The 18,100-nt window shown below is 51.0% G+C and overlaps 1 protein-coding gene across 1 annotated transcript in view; it reads right to left on the reverse strand.

Moving 5' to 3' along the window:
• CDH4 (cadherin 4) overlaps positions 1–18,100 on the reverse strand; it is a 478,160-nt gene that overhangs the window by 122,902 nt on the left and 337,158 nt on the right. The window contains exon 3 of the mRNA XM_069546793.1: positions 6,446–6,672. Coding sequence (XP_069402894.1) covers positions 6,446–6,672 — 227 coding nt within the window. The remainder of the gene's footprint in view (positions 1–6,445; positions 6,673–18,100) is intronic.

Raw genomic sequence — 18,100 nt, forward strand, 5'->3', positions numbered from 1 at the left:
ATTTAAGTGCTTATACAACCATTTGAAATTACAGAAACCATTCTTAGCTTGCAGGCCTCAGCAGGCAGGTGGCAGGTCAGATGTGACCTGTGAGCTGCAGTTTACTGGCCTCTGCCATCCAGCGCCACTCATAAAAAATCCAGTGTTGGCACCGTGTGTATTTGATGAGGTAAATCAAGTCATTTACGTGAAGCTGGCGAATTTTGTTGTATAAAAGTTAAACCTCCATGAAGATGAAAGTGAAAGTGAGTTGCTCAGTTGTGTCCCACTCATTGCGACTCCATGAACTATATAGTCTGTGGAATTCTCCAGGCCAGAATGCTGGAGTGGCCTTTCCCTTCTCCAGGGGATCTTCCCAACCTAGGGATCAAACCCAGGTCTCCTGCACTGGAGGCAGATTCTTTACCAGCTGAGCCTATCCCTTCTCAGAGGATCTTCCCGACCCAAGAATTGAACTGGGGTCTCCTGCATTGAAGACGGATTCTTTACCAACTGAGCTATCAGGGAAGCCTTCCATGAAGATAAGACTTTCCAAAATGTTAAATATTCTTTTCTGTACTGTTCTGTTCCATTTGTTTGATCTCAAACAGTGCCATCTAATGACTGTAGTTCTGTGGCTCTCAGATGGGGCTCCTGGGGAACATCTGAGGATGACATGAGACAGCTTTGTTGCAAACAGGGGTGGTGGGGTGCTGCTAGCATCTGGAGGGGGGCAAGGGATGCTGGCAAACATCCCACAGTGCACAGGGCTGCCCCACATCAGAGATGATCTGGCCTCAAATGCCAGCAGTGGTGAGGCTGAGAAACTGGTGTGGTTTATTCAGAGTCTTGATGTCTGAAGCACCCGGGCCTCCCATTTTTGTGTCATTCTAGGTTATTCCTGCAAGCGTGCTCAGTCGTTCAGTTGTGTCCAACTTTTTGAGGCCTCATGGACTGTAGCCCACCAGGCTTCTCTGTCCATGGGATTCTCCAGGCAAGAACACTGGAGTGGGTTGCCAAGCCCTCCTCCAGGGATCTTCCCAAACCAGGGATCGAACCTACATCTCCTGTGTCTCCTGAATTGCAGGCAGATTCTTTACCACTGAGCCACCAGGGAAGCCATTTGTATTTCTCTTTAAAAATTTAAGGTCAGCTCTTAGCCTTTCTATAGAAAAGCAAAGAAAAAACATGTTGGATTTTTGCTGAGATTGTGTTAAATCTATAGAAACCTTTGAGTAGAATTGACATCACCATAACATTAAGCCTCTTATGAACAGGGTGTATCCCTCTATTTTCAAAGATCTTTAAGTGTTCTCAGTAATACGTAGGGAATTCCCTGGTGATCCAGTGGTTAGGACTTCATGTTCTCACTGCCGAGGAGCTGGGTTCAATCCCTGGTGTGAGAACTAACATCCCACAAGCTGCAGAGTACAGCCAAAGAGAAAAAAATTGCTCTCAGTAATATGTAAGGGTCTTGTATAATTAATGCAGTTGTAATCAGTATCTGGTTCAGATTTTATTTTCTAACTATTCCTGGTCTGTTGTTAATGTTCAGTTGCTCAGCCGTGTCCAACTTTCGACCCCATGTACTGCAGCATGCCAGGCTTCCCTGTCTTTAACTATCTCCTGCAGTCTGTAGAGATGCAATTGCTTTTACATCCAGCATCCTTGCTAACATCATTCATTAATTCCAATAAATTAGCCACAGATTATTTTGGATTTTCTACATTCACAATTATATAAGCTACACATAATGCTAGTTCTGTTTATTCTGATTTCTTTTTCTTGCCTAAACTCACTGGCTTGCAGCTCTGGTGTGTGATGTAAGAGTGTCCGTGCCCTATTTTTGAAGTCAAGGAAGGCTTTGAGTATTCCAACTGTAGTTCAGATGTTTGTTATATATACTGTTTGTAAGATTAAGAATGGTTTCTTTTCCTCATTAGCTGAACAGTTTCATCTTGAATGGAAGTTAAATTTAATAATCACTCTTCAGATGATCATGTGATGTTTATTCTATTTTGGATTACTTGGATTAATGTTTAAGTGTTAAACCAAATCTTGATTTCTTGAAACAGATGAATGTGGCCATTGTTTATCCCATGTAAACATGGGGGGAATTCATGTGTGTTAAAATTTTGCTTAGGTTTTTTTCCCATCTATTCTGAGTGGACAGGCATGTAACGATCCTCTTTCTCATGGTTCTTTCAAGGTCCTTGCTGGCTTTGGGAAAAGTTCCTGTTGGTCTCAACATGGTCCCCATTTGGTTGGGGATGCCATCCCTCTTGTAGGATGAGGTTTAACTCCTTATAGCCTGGGTAAAACTTATCAGTGGAGCCATCATGGTGAGAGTAATTTTTTGTGTGTGATAAAAATCTGAACTAAAACTTTATTCACAATAATAAAACAGTTCAGATGTTCCTTTCATGTTAATTTTGGTAAATTTTATATTCTAGAATGCTATCTATTCCATCTTTGTTTTCAAATATATTGGTATAAATTGTATATAATGTCCTCAAGTGACCCTTCTAATGTCTGTGTGATTGGTCCTGAGGTTCTCTTGTCATTCTAGATAGGAATTATTTTCAGGTTTTTTCTTAGTCTAACTGAGCCGACTTCTGCCTTTGTTGATTCTATTATTTTCTGTTTCATTATATTCTCCTCTTTGTTTTATTATTCCCTTCTTTCTACTTTGTATTTCATTTCCCATTTTTATAATTTCTTGAGATGTGTTAAAATTGCTGATTTTTTGCAGTCTTTATCTTCTAATATATGTATTTAAGGCTAAACATTTCCATCTGGCATGACTTCAGTGATTAATACATCCCAACTAGTTTTATTACTCAGTTCAAAACAATCTCCCATTTCCATGTGATTTATTTTCTACCCAAGGGTTAAAAAGAAGGCATTTACTTAACTTCCAAATCTATGGGGATTTTTCAGTAATTTTCCTTTTTATCGATTTCTAGTTTAATTGTTCTGTGGTAAGAAGAACAGAAACTACACTTTGATTCTAAACTTCTGAAGCATTTTGACGTTTGCTTGACGTTTGGCTAATTTTTGTAGGTCTTCTGAGTATACTTGTAAACAATCTGTGTTTAGCAGCAGTTGGTTTCTGTGCTTTATGTACATCTCACCAAGGTCAGGCTTCTTAATTCTGTGCTTCTGATCTTCTGTCTCCTTACTGAGAGTCTGTCTGCATGTTCTATTGTTTACTCAGGGACGCTAGTTAAAATTTGCCATTGATTTCATACTTGTTTATTTGGCTGGTGTTTCCCCGCCTCATGCTCTTACGTCAAGCTTTCCTGTATCCTTACGCTTTCTAGATGTATCTTTTGCAAGCTGCCTGGTGGCGGTTTAGTCGCTAAGTCGTGTCCTACTCTTGCGACTCCATGGACTATAGACTCCTTAGACTGTGGCCTGCCAGGTACCCCTCTGTCCATGGGATTCTCCAGGCAAGAATACTGGAATGGGTTGCCATTTCCTTCTCCAGGGGATCTTCCTGACCCAGGAATTGAACCAAGGTCTCCTGCATTGCAGGCAAATTCTTTATTGACTGAGCTATAAGGGAAGCCCTGTAAGCTGTGTATGGATAGATTTTGAAAAATATATTGTCAGTTTGTTTTTTTCCAAGTACAAGAGTTAATCTATTTTTAATGATTACAATTAACAATATAATTGTAAATCTACCCCATGGGTCTTTGATTGTTATCTGCTTTTCCTCTTAATTTTTAGTTATCTTATCTTGTTCCTCCAGTCATTTTCGGTTGAGTGCTAGAAATTGTATACAAAAGAAGACAGATATAATTTGAGGTCTGGCATGATACCTTCCCCTGGAGAAGATTGACATTTGCTTCTGGCAAGTGACTAAGGACACCAGCCATCTGGATCACCTCAATCCATTTACACAGAGTGACATTGTTCAAAGGCCGTCCCTGCTTTGTAAGGGCACATCAGCCAGTGTCCCATACCGGTGCTCCTCCCTGTCCTCCCAGGCACCACCCTCGTGAGGACCCCATGGCCGAGGACCCCGTGGCCGAGACAAGCAAAGGACTCAGAGGGCTGGGACCATGCCAATGACAGCAAGAAGATCTACTATTTTTCACCTCTTTGGGGACGATGGTCTCATAGAGTCTGCACCCTGCCTGACCTCGCATCATCCCACATAATCCTCTTAACAACCCCTGGGTGGGATGTAGGCAGCATTGCCGTCCCATTTTCCAGAGTAACAAAGCTTCAGAGAGGTTGTATGCTTGTCCCAGAACATCAGCTGGTAAGCTGGAGGAGCTTGATCCAGACAGACAACCCAGGGCAGCCAGGCTCTGTTATGATGCTGGGCTCAGCTGTGCCTAGAAAGTCCCTTATTTACTCCTTTCCAGAACATCAGCTCTCCCATGTAGCAAGAGGCTGCAGTCACACAGCTCAGCTTCCCCACCTGTAAAGCAGGGACAGTGACTGTGTCCACTTTGGGAGATGTTGTGAGGATTGATGTGGACACACTTAGGGGAGGGTCCTAGAAAGTCAGGGCAAGGCTCTTTGGGTTTGAAGATAGGAAGCACGGAGCCCTTAGCAATGAAGCTGATGGGAAATAAACAAGGAAGGGCCGGCTCAGGTGGGTGGCAGGGGTGCGCCCACTGCCCACACGGTCGCGCGTCATCTGTTCAGGGTGCAGCCCCGTAGTCACCCCACGGATGCCCTTAACCTGGGACGTGGAATCTGCAGATCAGGTGCTTCTTGGCCCCGGCTGCCATGGGGTTGGAGGTGCACGCATCCTGGGGATTGTCTAATTGCAGTCACCTTCTTGGAAGATCAGGGGATTAACTGCCTCAGAAATCACTTCATTAACATGCTTGACAAACGGTGTCATTATGTTTTTAATTAGTGCCTTTTATCTGAGGCCATCCATGGGCTTTAGAGAGCCCTGCTCCTTGGCCACAAGGCACTGTTTCCGTTTCTGCATTGCCATTGCAATCGAGATGTGAGCCTTCTACTGCTGCCCTTGGCTCAGCCCTGGCAGGGAGGGGGCCTCCATGAGGGCCGTGTTGCCCACCATGGCGTGGCTGGTCATGATCACTCAGGAAGGGATGGAAAACCACATCCATCTCAGGATTTTCAACATCCTCAAGATGAGACTCATGGTCTGAGGGGCACCCCTGTTAGAAGTGTTTCAATACCTAGCTAGTTCAGCACACCCCCGAGGGCACCCAAGATGTCATCAGCAAAGGTGTCAGCCCACCTCCCAGGATAAGGCTAGCCACCGAGTCACTGATTTTCTAATCTAAATCACCTCCTGGTGGTTTAACCATATGGCTTAAAAATAAGACAAAAATGAAACACAGCCCCAGTTTTCCAAAGTGAGTTCCTCAGAACACCTGCCTTGAAAATTTTCCCATAAAGAAGGTTTCTTTGTCAAATAGGTTTGGGGAAACTTATAGACTGTGTCCCACTGGGGTTTGCTGAGCACTTTAGTTCTGTGAGGTTCTGGACAAATCTACAGAAAGGCATCTGGTCAATCTGGTCTAACCCTCCACTTCCTGTGGGCCCTTCCTGAAGGAATACCCCTGGATGCTGTCCTGACTGCCTGTCCTGCTTTACCTGCTGTGTGTCTTTTCTCTTGAACCACATGCATATCATAACACCAACGGCCACAAGGCCTCTCAAGGGTTCTCCCTCCCTATAGGTCCACCTTCATGTAGATGGACGTGCAGTTGGACCCACCATGCGGGTCCTCTGGGCCGCAATTTCTCTGCTGACCCAGCAGCCCCCAGCCTGAGGCCAACACAGCTGCTGAAACGCGGGCCAAGGTGAGCAGAGCTGGGCCCCGCAGACTCAGGAACCTAACGTGGGCATTTCTGGGGGCTGAGGAGTCTGGACCTGGAGTCCTGGGGCACACAGGGTGGAGAGGTCTTTCAGGATGTGGGGGCGGTGGGGGGAAGGTGAATTCACCCCTCCCATCCTATCAACACAGCCACGAAGCTAAGTTAGAGGGGAAGTCAGAGGGAGGGCTGGGGCCTGGGGACATGGGCTGGTGTGTTTATGTGAAGTGTGCCCTCCACCCCCGCCCTCCTCCCGTTCCTCCCCCTCCTCTCTCTCTGAATCAGTCTCACACCAGCTACCCTGCCTGCCTTGCCCGGCCAGCCATGTGGCCTCTGTCTTACTTCTCGTTCCTCTAGGCCTCGGGAGCCCCCAGGCTGAGGGGCTACAAGGTTAGGCAGGAGAGGTGTCCAGTGAGAAATGGAGCCATGAGGCTCTTGTTCGCAAAGGAACTGACCGTCAGGGTGCTGATGACCATGCCCCAAGCTGATGGGGGCCTGTGAGCAGCCCTGCTTGGGAAGGCGGGAGGTCAGAGGTCGCCCCCAAGCCTTGTGCCACCCACTCAGGTGTCTGCCTCTGCTAATCAGGCTCCGCTCAGCCACCTGAGGAGGAAGGACATGCGCCCAGGCCCTCCCTGCGTGCCGTCATGCTTCACCTTGTGTCCGGAGTGCGTGGACGAGGTCTGGGCCACCAGCAGCCTCACTGCAGCGTCCCAGCGCTCAGCCGTCTGGTGGTCCCACGCTGTCACGGTGAAGGCCACCTGCTCAGAGGGGATGCGCAGCTCCCGGGTGGCGAAGACCGTTCCGTCGGCCCCGACCTTGAAGTCCATGCTGTTGGTCTCATAGTGTGTCCCCTTGGTCCCCAGGCAGCTGCTGAACTTGACTGCAAGAGAAAGGGGATAAGGTCAGGGTGGGTGGGAAAGCCTGGTGGGCAGGTGTCTGCTCAGAGCTTATGTTCAGCTGCAGTCCTCGGTCTCTAATATGGGTGAGAAAGCGATTATTTAACTGATTGCTTGACCTTCAGGTACTGAGTTTTATCTCTGTGTGCGCTTAGCTGTGTCTGACTCCGCGACCCCATGGACTGTATGTAGCCCTCCAGGTTTCTCTGTCCAGGGGATTCTCCGAGCAAGAACACTGGAGTGGAAAGCCATTTCCTCTTCCAGGGATCCTCCCAACACAGGGATAGAACCTGCCTCTCTTTCATTGTAGGTATATTCTTTATCACTGAGCCTCCAGGGAGGTCCAGGGGTTTTTATCTCTACCTCCTGGGAATCAGCTGAGACCTTAGAAAAAGGAACAACAACAAAACCCAAGGAACTTGCTTCATTCTCTCTGAAGCATAGCTATTCTCATCTCTGCAAACTCATCCCCCTCTCCCCAACTTAACTACCACCTCTGGGCTCAGCTGGAGTCTGAGTTGACCGGGGTGGCATTCAGTGGATTCTCAAGTGACCTTGGGCAGCTGGAGCTTTCTCATGACCTGGAAGCAGGCGTGTAAGGTGGACGGTCTACTGACCCCAAACATCCATTAGGCACCTCCTGTGACTCCATCTCCGGACCACTTGTGCCCCCCTGCCCCCTCCTTGCAGGAGAAGACAGAGCGGAAGCTGCCTGTTGCCTGGGACTGCATCAGGGCCTTCTTATCCTGCACTTCTGTAGCTGCCACCTGAAGCCATGGTAAATTACGAGGCACCCACAGCCAGTGTCACATTCTGCTGATGAAAGTAACAGATAAAGTTACCTAACATTTATAAAAATGTGGGTATCTCAGCAATTATGGTGGGAGGATTGGTTTTTTAAGCAATTTCACTGTCACAGCTTACATGATTTAATTACTATTTATTCTAGAAACTAAAAAAAAGCTCCTTATTGTTAGTTCTGATAAAGTGTTTCCCCCAGGTTCACCTTTTATTGTTGGCTGCCTTGAAATAATAAATAACATGAACGTTCCCTCATTTCAAATACTTCACTCCAGACATCTCCCAGTCACCGACACCTCCCACTCATGGGTTTAATACAAAAATGCTCTTCAGTGTGATGGAGCCAGGCATCTCCGCATGTGCACAGACTCCAGGGTTCACAGACGAGGTCCTCGGGTGGAAGAGGACAATCCAGGTGACGAGTGGCTTGAGGCTCCAGGGAAATGCCCCCTGGGGAGGGAATAGTCACATTCTTTCCCAAGTGACAGGAGAATGCTAGGCTGCTTTCAGTGTACCATCGCCCAACAGTATACAAATTAAAGTCAGCAACAAACTGAATGGATCAATCATTTCTGATGCTCAATTGTCTTTGACAAAGATAAAATGACAATGCTGTGATTGCCAGAGATTAGCACAAAGTACAGAAATAAGCCCTTTGTTCTCTGAAAGCAAATTTCTAATATCACTAATGGGACTGGACAGCAGCAGGGAGTTTGCATTTCTTCCAGATTAAGTGACGGTGTTGCTGTATTTTTTTTTTTTTTTAAATTAGTGCAGAGCTTTGGCGGCATTTGAGGAAAGTGTGGACGCAGATGTCAGAAAAAAAAAATTACCTGCGTAGGCCCTGCCCCAATAGGAAGGTTGGGGCACCGTCCACAGGAGCAGGGACCTTGCAGGGGTTGGACATCCTCCATGGATGGGAGACCCTCAGAACATTGAAGATGGCACTACCAGACACGACCTACAATGATAAAGCCAGCCTTTCCATGCAGGCGCCTTTAAGACCATTTCAACCCCGGGGTCTGACTAGGACCCTCCAATCCTGAGGAGGCACAGGGGCTTTGGGACAACACAGAACTGGCCTCTGGCTTGTGTCACTGCAGGCCGGCTGATCAGCTCCACCCAATGGCTCATTTCACCACCTTGTCTGAGACTTCGAGCCCATGTCAGTGAGGAGGCGGGAGCTGGAATGTGTCTGTGGGAAGTTGGGGGCCATTCCAAGCGCACACAGAGTCGGGGAGCTGGCTTTTCAGAAGGAGGAGAGTTCAGGACAGTGCCTTCCTGGGCACTGCTGGGTGACCATCTCTCTGTCAAAGGGAAAGATCAGGAAGGCTTTTTCTTCGTGACACCAGGGGCATTCATGGCACTTCAGCTCTGATTAAGTGAGTGCCCATCTGAAACCCTAAGAAATGTGGGTTTAGATTTCTCAACATGCAAACATTGCTCAGAAGGTTACAGACACTACATCTTGTCATAAAAATGGGAAGTGAGCTCTTGGTGGGTGGGGGAGTGGGCAGACTCCCCGAGACACATCTGGGGTCTTGGGCAGGAGCTGACGCTTCACCCAGGAGCCCATTTGTATTTTCCTGGAGAGGTGTTCAAGGCAGTTGCCTCTTTATTGGTGGCTGGGAATCTCAGAGTTGGCGCTGTAGCCGGGGGCTAGCCAAGTGGAGGCTTTTACCACCCTCAGCGTATCCTGCCCAATTTTCTCTCTTTGCTTTCTCTTCAACCTACTTCCCTCCTCTTGTTCCTTTTCATTTTGGGGTCTACCTCCTCTCTGCAGGTAAAGTCCTTCTCTTTTAGGGGTCAGAAGCTGTCGGGCCGTGCACACCCATGGACTCCTCTTGGGCCAGGCCGGATGCTGTGACCCCAGCAAGAATGTCCTCCAGCCTCGTGGGAAGAAAACACCTATGCAGAGTTGCAGGCACTGGGGTCATGACCTCCTCCAGGCTCCACTGGAGAAAACTGCCTGGAGAGGTGACTGCATCTCCTTCCATCCGTGGCTGGGATGTGGACCCCCTGGTGTGCTTGCTCCCTGCAACCCAGATCGGCCACACGTCTCCGAGGCCTGCTAATTGCTTCCATTAGTTTTAAACAAACTTGACAAGAGGCAGAAGGATTCCTGAGAGAAATCAGGTCCAGTTGATGAAACACGCACAGTCACAGCCCGGGCTGCCTCTGTCCCCTTGGAGGTGTGGTGGGCTGTGAGAGGCCTGGTGGTCCTAGGGGGAGGACTCGGCCACCTGCCCAAGGACAGGGCCAGGGATAGGGGCTGATGTGTGTGCCCCTGCTGGGATGCCAGGGTGTGGAGGGCCTGTGCGGGGTGTAGCTGAACTCTGCAGTCATGCCCACCCTGGTATGCCTCCTGGGGATGCACCTGGGACCATGGGTCTGTGACCTGACCAGCAGCAGGTGCTCTGAGCACTGGCCTTTGGGAGCACCAGCAAAGGGTGAACCAGGGCTGGCGCAGGCAGAGGCTGGCTGGATGAACCCAGATCATCTTACACCCCGGCATGTCACCCATCCGAGGAGATGGGAAGCAAAGGCACTGGCCAAAGTCACACAAAGTCATTCACTGCACAAACATACTCATGGGCCCGTGGTGCCCGGCTCTGGGGATCTACCCAGGAAGACCTAGAGTGAAGGCTCCAGGTGGGAGGTGACTGGGAAATGGCAGTGTGGACGGTGGAATCTAATAGAGGGCTGGCCAAGCTGGGGGGTCCCCGGGTGGGGAGCCCTGTGGGAGGTGTGGGGTCAGCCAGCCCTTGACATTCTGACCGTCTTGCTCGACTGGGAGCCTAGGTCCCCTTCCCCAGCTGGCCTGGCCCCCCAGAGCCTGCCTCTCCCTTTAGACTGGATTCCATTTCCAAGCCCTATTTATTTTGAGAACAGACACCCGCCAGCATCCGCTCTGCTCCTGAAATGTAACTTGATGCTGAGAAGGCCCAGCGTTTACATCAGCAGCAGCACTGTCAATGGCTTGAGAAACACGTGCAAGAACCCAACACCCAGGAAACTGTCTAGATGGACACAACAGGAAAGGCTGAACACCAGGAAATTCAAGAAGAGCAGGATTTCATCTTCCAGGGGCCTCCCCTCTCTGACCCTCACCAGGAAGCCAGGAAAATGAAGTGGAGGCTGATGGGCACCCTGGGCTGGTTGTCCTCCGGCTGGGACCAAGGGCAGGGATGCACCCTGCCAGCCATCTGTCAGGGAGGTGTGTTTCCCTCTGTGCTGTGTACATGTTAGTCTCTGTCTGTCATCCTAGTGGTGTCCCCACCAACACGCCCAATGCGAACCCACTGAGTTATCGCTGGAATCTCTGTGGCCTCCCCCGCCCCAGGGCGTCCTGCATTCTGCCCACCCCTGGAAGGGCTTTGGCCCTTGGAGAAGGCAGCTGCACACACAGAGCTCCCATGGGAAGCGCCATCCATCCATCCGTTTGTGTGGATTTACAGATGCCACAGTCAGCAAGAAGCACGTCTCTGCCAGATGGAGCTCAGGGTGGGGCGGGTCATCACACGGGGTGTGGCTCCCAGGGGTGGTGGGGTGGGGGGCTCTGCATGAAGGAAGGAGCCCGGTTCTGAGAGAGCCCAACTGAGACGCACAGCGGGGAGTGTTTTCCTAGGATGAGGACCTGGTGCCTCGGCCAAGCTCCAGGGATATAAGGGTCTCCAGGAGGCCTGGGCTGGGGTGGGCTTCCAGGTGGGCAGCATGTGCAAAGATGGGGGAAGGGCGGAATCTCAAGGACTGAGAGCCGCTGTGGCGGGAGCTAGGCTGTCGGGTAAACCAGAGTCAGAGCAAACGCACAGGAAGGAGGTGCTCAGCCAGCGGGGTGACCTGTCAGTCGTAAAGAACCCACCTGCCAATGCATGAGACCTAAAAGAAGCGGGTTAGATCCCCGGGTCAGGAAGGTCCCCTGGAGGAGGGCATAGCAACCCACTCCAGTATTCTTGCCTGGAGAATCCCATGGACAGAGGGGACCTGTGGGTTACAGTCCATGGGGTCGCAAAGAGCTGGACACGACTGAAGTGACTGAGGGCACACTTAGTGCACCGGGAGGGAAGAACCACCCCCTGCCCAACTCTGGGGGTTTCTAGGAAGGTCCAGTGGCCTTTGAGGCTGAGGGGCTGTCTTGAGTGAACGTGACACCCTCTTCTGGAGCCAACGTTGAGAGAGGATCCCAGCCTTTCCCAGCCATAGAAACACCCAGTCAACTGAGTCAGAGGCCCACTGCTGTGACTTCAGAGGCGCGTCCTCAAAATTTAGCCACAGTGGATCATAGTACCCCCGATACCCACTTCACACATGTCTGCTTGCAGGAGAGGAACTCTAGAGCCAGGAAAAGATGGAGAAAAGGAAGAAAAAGAGAGGAATCCAGGAGAGGCTTCCACAAGTAGGTGGTTCACTACCCACCCAACAAGGATGCATCACCAGGGAGATGTGTAGGGATGCCCTCCGTGGTGGGGGCGGGGGACAGAGAGGAGACTGGCAGTGCCTGCACAACCTCAGGACTTCCTGCTCCCCTGTCCTGGGGGCCCCCGAGGGAGTCTCTCGTGGGTCATCCACTGAGCGTGGCTATGTCCCTGTGGGGTCTCCCATTATCCCTCAGAGTGCTGCCTGCTGACTGCGGGTCCCCGAGAGACCGTCACCATTGCCATCGCCCATTGGGAGGGCTGGAGCTGTAGCCACCAGACACAGATGCAGACGAGTGGTGGCTGGTGGCTGGGGAGTGTCTGCCAGGACATATGGGGTCTCCTTTGGGGGATGAGAAGTGTTGGAACTAGGGAGAGGCGATGACTGCTTCACACTCAAATGTACTGAATGCCGCTGGATTGTTGCTCACGTTAATGGTGAAATTTATGGTGTATGAATTCACTGAAAAGCAGTTTCCAGGGCCTTCTGGCTACTGGAAGGACAGGGAGAAGGATCTCTCTGCTTTCTGCCCCTGGAAACCCCAGTCCCCCAGGCCCCACATGCCCAGAGCTCTACAAAGCCTTCCTGTAAATAACCGCGCCCCAGGACCCCAGCTCCCCTCCTCAGGGCCCCTCCCTTCCTGGCCCAAGCACAGGTTGGAGAGAGAGGAGGGTAGGGTGAGGGGGTACTGCCCTCACTGGAGAAGTTGGGAGAAGGGGAGAGCACACCTAAGCCCTGGAGGGAGGCGAAGGCTTCAGGAAGGGGGCATCCAGGCTGCCCTCCTGGAAACAGCCTGTGTATATGAGCCACGTTCCGGGTACCATGCCCCCCTCCAAGAACCTGCGATGGCATCCCCATGTCGCCAGCATCTCCGAGGGGTGTCTCAGACCTCTAGGATGTCAGGATTGGAACACTCCCCAGAAGCCATCTATCCCACCTTTCATTTTATCAACAAGCAAACTACTCTTGCTGGGAGAAGATGACATTGTGGAATGCACTCATTCACTCCAGGAATTCCACAGATCCCCCCCGAGCCCAGTGCTACATGGGCCCCGAGTCGTTACGTACGCCAGCGTGTCCCATCCGGGCCCTGGGTACTTTTATAATGTAGCTAACCAACACCCCATATGCAAGGCATTTGTAATGTTTTAGCTGGTGCACATCTCACAGGTCAAAACCGCACATTCCGCAAGCTGGACTCAGCAGTGTGGGGCCCTGGCTCTGGTGAGTCCAAGTTGCTCCTTGTGTGCAGCCCCATAATTAAGCCCTGGGCTAAACAGCAGAGACCCGCTTCTTTTCTTTTTCCAGGACAGTGCAAAACCCTTTCTTAGGAGAATTTTCCATCCCCCATGCCCATCTTGCTAGCTCACAGCAGACAGGTGCAGCCATGCTTATCCACAGCATCTGCCAAGAATGCATGGCACCCACGAAAGGAGGCACGGCAGCCCCCCCAGCCAGGAGGATTTCATTTAACTCCCTACCCTCATCATTTTTCATTGCTCACTCCCTGAGAGGAAGGGGGCGCTAGTGTGCTGGGAACGGGCTACCCCCATCTGCTTCCTTGTCGGCACCGGCGTGCTGACATTTATGGGGGCAGCGGGCTGCGTCTGCGGTGCTGGAGACTTGAGCTACGGTCATGAAACCTCTAGTTTTATTATTTTTCTTATTAGTTGAGTTGAGAAAGATAAAATGAGCCAGAGGTGAGCTTGTAGCTGGGCCTGTGCTGAGGAGTAAATATGTTTGCCTCCCTCCTCTCTCCCTCCTTCCATCCATCACCTGCTGCACCTGCTCAAGTGGCTGCCAATCCTGAGGTGTCCTGTGTGTCCAAGTGTGTCCCCAGGGGCCACCTAAGCTGCCCCGTGGTCTCCCTCCTTGTGGTCCGAGGCTCAGTCACCAAGGCCTGTTCCATCCCACCCTGCACCCACTTCGCTTCCCCCCACTCTGTGTGCAGGAATGCTCTCTCCTGCCCAGGGATCACCCCCCTTCAGGGCTCCCTGTCCTCCAGGATATGGGGGACCATCCTTTGTTCCCCCAAGGCCACTGCCTTGCTCATGTGGCTCCAACCACTTAGGTCCAGTATGCTGGGCCCTCAGGAACGAGGCCTGCCTTCCTCACTGTGAATTCCAGCACCTGCCAAGGGGTTCCTCTAAATGCTATCGGAATAAATGCATGAGTTCTATTCCCCTTAGCTTCAAAAATGGGAATCCAGGGATACACCAAGTCATGACAAGACGTGGAGGAAATGTAAACACATGTTATAGTGAGAGCAGCCAATCGGAGCTGGCTGCAGACTATCTGAGTCCAGCGGCGCGGCACTCTGGAAAAGGAAGGGCTGTGGAGACAGTGAACAACCAGGGGCTGGAATTTACTGATGGTCCAGTGGTCAAGACTCTGCCTTCCAATACAGAGGGCGTGGGTTCAATCCCTGGCCAGGGGACTAGATCCCATATGCTACCGCTAAGAGTTCTCATGCAGCAACTAATACCTGGCACAGTCAAATACACACATAAATAAAAACAAATATTTTTTAAAAAAATCAGGGGGTGCCAGCAGTTGGAGCAAGAGAAGGATGAAAAGGAAAAGAGCACAGAGGATTTTTCACGTGGAGGAAATACTCTGATACTGTAATGGTGGATACATGTCATCACACATTGGTCCAAACCCAAAGAACGTACAGCACCAGGAAGGAACCCTAAAGTTGGCTGTCGGTTTTGGGTGGGTTTTGGGTGACGGAAGATGTCAGTGCAGGTCCATCCACTGTAACCATGTCTGGCACTAGTTGCAATAAGTGAAAGTGAAGGTGTTGTTGCTGTCGTGTCTGACTCTTTGTGACCCCATGGACTGTAGCCTGCCAAGCTCTGTCCATGGAATTCTCCAGGCAACCATACTAGAGCGGGTTGCCATTTCCTTCTCCAGGGGATCTTCCTGACCCAGGGATTGAACCCAGGTCTCCCACATTGCAGGCAGATTCTTTATCTTCAGAGCCACCAGGGAAACCCCTAGTTGTAACAATGTCCTGGGGAGGTGTTAATAGCAGGGGAGACTGCAGGGAGGAGGGGGCATCTGGAACTCTGTTTTCTGCTCTATTTTCCCATGAATCTAAAACTTCTCTAAAATATAAAGTCTACTAAAAAACGGATATTCACTCTCCATCAGACACGTCTTCTCCAGAGGAAACACTCTGTCTCAGAGATGTTAAAAATCCCATTTTAAAACAAAACACCAAAACCTCTCTGATGCCATTTCATCTATGGCAGGCAACGTGAAACCTGCCTCTGCCCCAGGTTTCTTTTATAATGAATCTAGCGCAGCGATCCAGCTACCCCAACTTCATATCCATTTTTCTCTCAAGGAAATATCAGTGGAAGTGGCAACAAGCATGCTCCCTGGTCTGGGTGACTGTGTTTTCCAGGGTGCCTCCACCCCAGTACTGCTTTGATGAGCTCCCGGGGTCCTAAGTGAGGATTCACACGCCCTGTGAATCCAGGGATGCTGCTGCGAGAGGCAGAGCTTGTCTCCCCACACACTGCCTACCACAGCTGGGACTGCATCACAAGGCTTCACTTTCAGAATGGTTCTGAGCCCAAGTAGGAGGGGTGTTTCTCCAGGTTGTGGGACTAATTAACAGTCCTTTGTTGAGGAAGATAGAGGTGCAGGTGTCTCAGGAGACAGAGGACTTGGAGAGGTGGGGAAAGGCAGCAACTCCAGCTCCCAGGAAGGTTATTTACACAGACCTTCCTTCTGCAGTGGTCGTCAGAACCGAGGTCTGAGCTCCTTGTTAGTAAATCCTACTGATGCCCCATCAGAATGGAGCCCGAGGCCCTTAAGTTGGGGGGATCCTCTGATGAAAGAGGCAGTCCCAACCCTGATGAAAGAGGAGGTTGGCGGTCCTTTTGTCTGCACTCACAGAGAGCCAGCAGGGGTAACGCTGGTGAATCTGGCTGCAGACCTGCCGACTGGCCTGCAGAGTGCCAGGTGTGGGAGATGCCCAGATCACAGCTGGAGGACAGCATGATGAGTGACTGACCACGCCCGTGTCATTCCCATGCTTAGAGATTTGGGCCATGAGGGATGTTCTTCCCCTAAGAGCCCGGTGTCACTGGAAGGGGGAAGGGGCCTGTGGTCCATATCTGATCTCAAGAATGTAGGAGACTTGCTAATAGCCAAGGATGATGGGGGGTGCTCCAGAAATTGGGAGTTGACCCTAGGGGCATGGCCCTGCCCAGATTTTTTGCTCTCTCATCAAGATTCCTGGAGTCCATTTGATTCTTTGGAAAAATGGAGGTGGTTTTTGACTGTTAAGGAGAGAAGTCTATGGGGACTTTGCCTGGTGGTCCACTGGCTAACAATCCTTGTTGTCAACGCAAGAGGCCTGGTTTGAACCCTGGTCAGGGAAACTAGACATCATATGCTGCAACTATGGGTTCGAATGCCACAACCAAAAATTCTGCATATTGCAATTATGACCTGGCACAGCCAAATAAATAAAGAAAAATAAGTAATACAGGATGCTTGGGGCTGTTGCCCTGGGGTGACCCAGAGGGATGGTATGGGGAGAGAGGTGGGAGGGGGGGTTCAGGATGGGGAACACGTGTATCGGATTTATGTCGATGTATGGCAAAACCAATACAATATTGTAAGGTAATTAGCCTCAAATTAAAATAAATTTAAATAAAAAAATAACAAAAGAAGTCTATGGGGACTTCCCTGGTGGTCTGTTGGCTAGCAGTCCATGCTCTCAATGCAAGGGTCCTGGGTCTGATCCCTGGTCAGGGAACTAGATCTCACAGGGTGCAACTGAGAGTTCTCATGCTGCAACCAAAGACTCCGCATTCTGCAACTAAGACCCAGTGCAGCCAAATAAATAAACAAAAATACACAATAAAAAAAGAAGTCTATCACCTTACTGGAGATCTGCACTCACATTCCCTGAACTAATGAACGTCCTGTGAGTTTTCCTGCGCTCGTCACTCAGGGGTCCCGCGAGGCACCTGGAGCTCACCGTTGCAGCGAATCTCACAGATCTGTCAGGACTCTGTGCTCCACACTGTCCAGGAGAGGAAACTGGGGCCCATGGCCAGCGAGCGGCAGAGCTCAGGGCTCATGGGGAGGGGCTCCTGGCTTCCAGCCTGTGCCGGAAGCGCCCTCTTCCTTCTGGGGTGTGAACATGACCGTGGTTGTCCCTGCCCTGGGGCCCTTCCCCAGGGACACAGACCAGCCAAGGGCATCATAGGCGTCATTTAAGAAGCACCACTCCTCAGTAATTTCCAAGGCTCCCCCGAGTCTTTCCATCAGCTCCTGCCACCAAGAGCTTGACATGTAAAACCACACCCAGGTGTCCATTCACAAACAGATGGTCATGACTACATTTTAAGACACCATGAGAGATATGGCTGCACGTGTATGGACAGTCTTGACCGTCTACAAGGGCAGTTCAGGCTTGTGGCTGTAATTCTGTGCACTATGGTGAGGCTGGCCTGGGGTAGACCTTTCCTGCTCTCCTGATGAGGATGGTCAGGAAGAAAGGATAAGGCTCAGGCGATCCTTAGACCCCAGGGAGGAGGTAGTGGGCTCTCTGAACAGGCTCTGCGACACCCAGGGCGGTGCCCAGGGGCTCCCTGTTCCATTTCAGGCGTGGGAACGTCATTGCCACTGGTGCTGCTGGCGATGAATGGCTATTGCTAAGCTGCACAAGGACAAGCTCACGTTCTCTTAGGGGCCCTGGTTACAGCTAACAAAGGTGATCATTGTAATAGTAAGGACTGCGGTTGCTTATAGAGATCTCAGCACCTGCCAGGCTCTGGGCCAAACTCCACACCCAGAGCACACAGCGTCCCCGCCATTTGGGAGGGACAGCTGTCACCTGTTTTACAAGTGGGGGTGGGGAGACAACCCTCACACTTGGCCTCTGTTTGGAGAGTGTCGGGGCGGGGGTTCCCAAGAGAAAATGGTGTGAGGTTGCTCCCCTGGTGGGGCTCAGGGGACAGCTGCTTGCCTGGCGGACACCCTGTAAGCTCCTGGCCGCTTTTATGCCTTAGTCTTCTTTGTGGGGCCACCCGGTGCCAGAGAAGCCTGTTGCGTGAGAACAGGGTGGGTTTGCAACGCCTTCCGTGGCCCCCTCCGTCCTCTAGCCTCGCCTTCTGCAGGCTCAGCTTCAGTGGTCTGGGGCCAGGCTCCATCCGCTCTACGGCTCCT

This window comes from Ovis canadensis, chromosome 13 (assembly GCF_042477335.2).
Source record: "Ovis canadensis isolate MfBH-ARS-UI-01 breed Bighorn chromosome 13, ARS-UI_OviCan_v2, whole genome shotgun sequence".
NCBI classification, from domain to species: domain Eukaryota; kingdom Metazoa; phylum Chordata; class Mammalia; order Artiodactyla; family Bovidae; genus Ovis; species Ovis canadensis.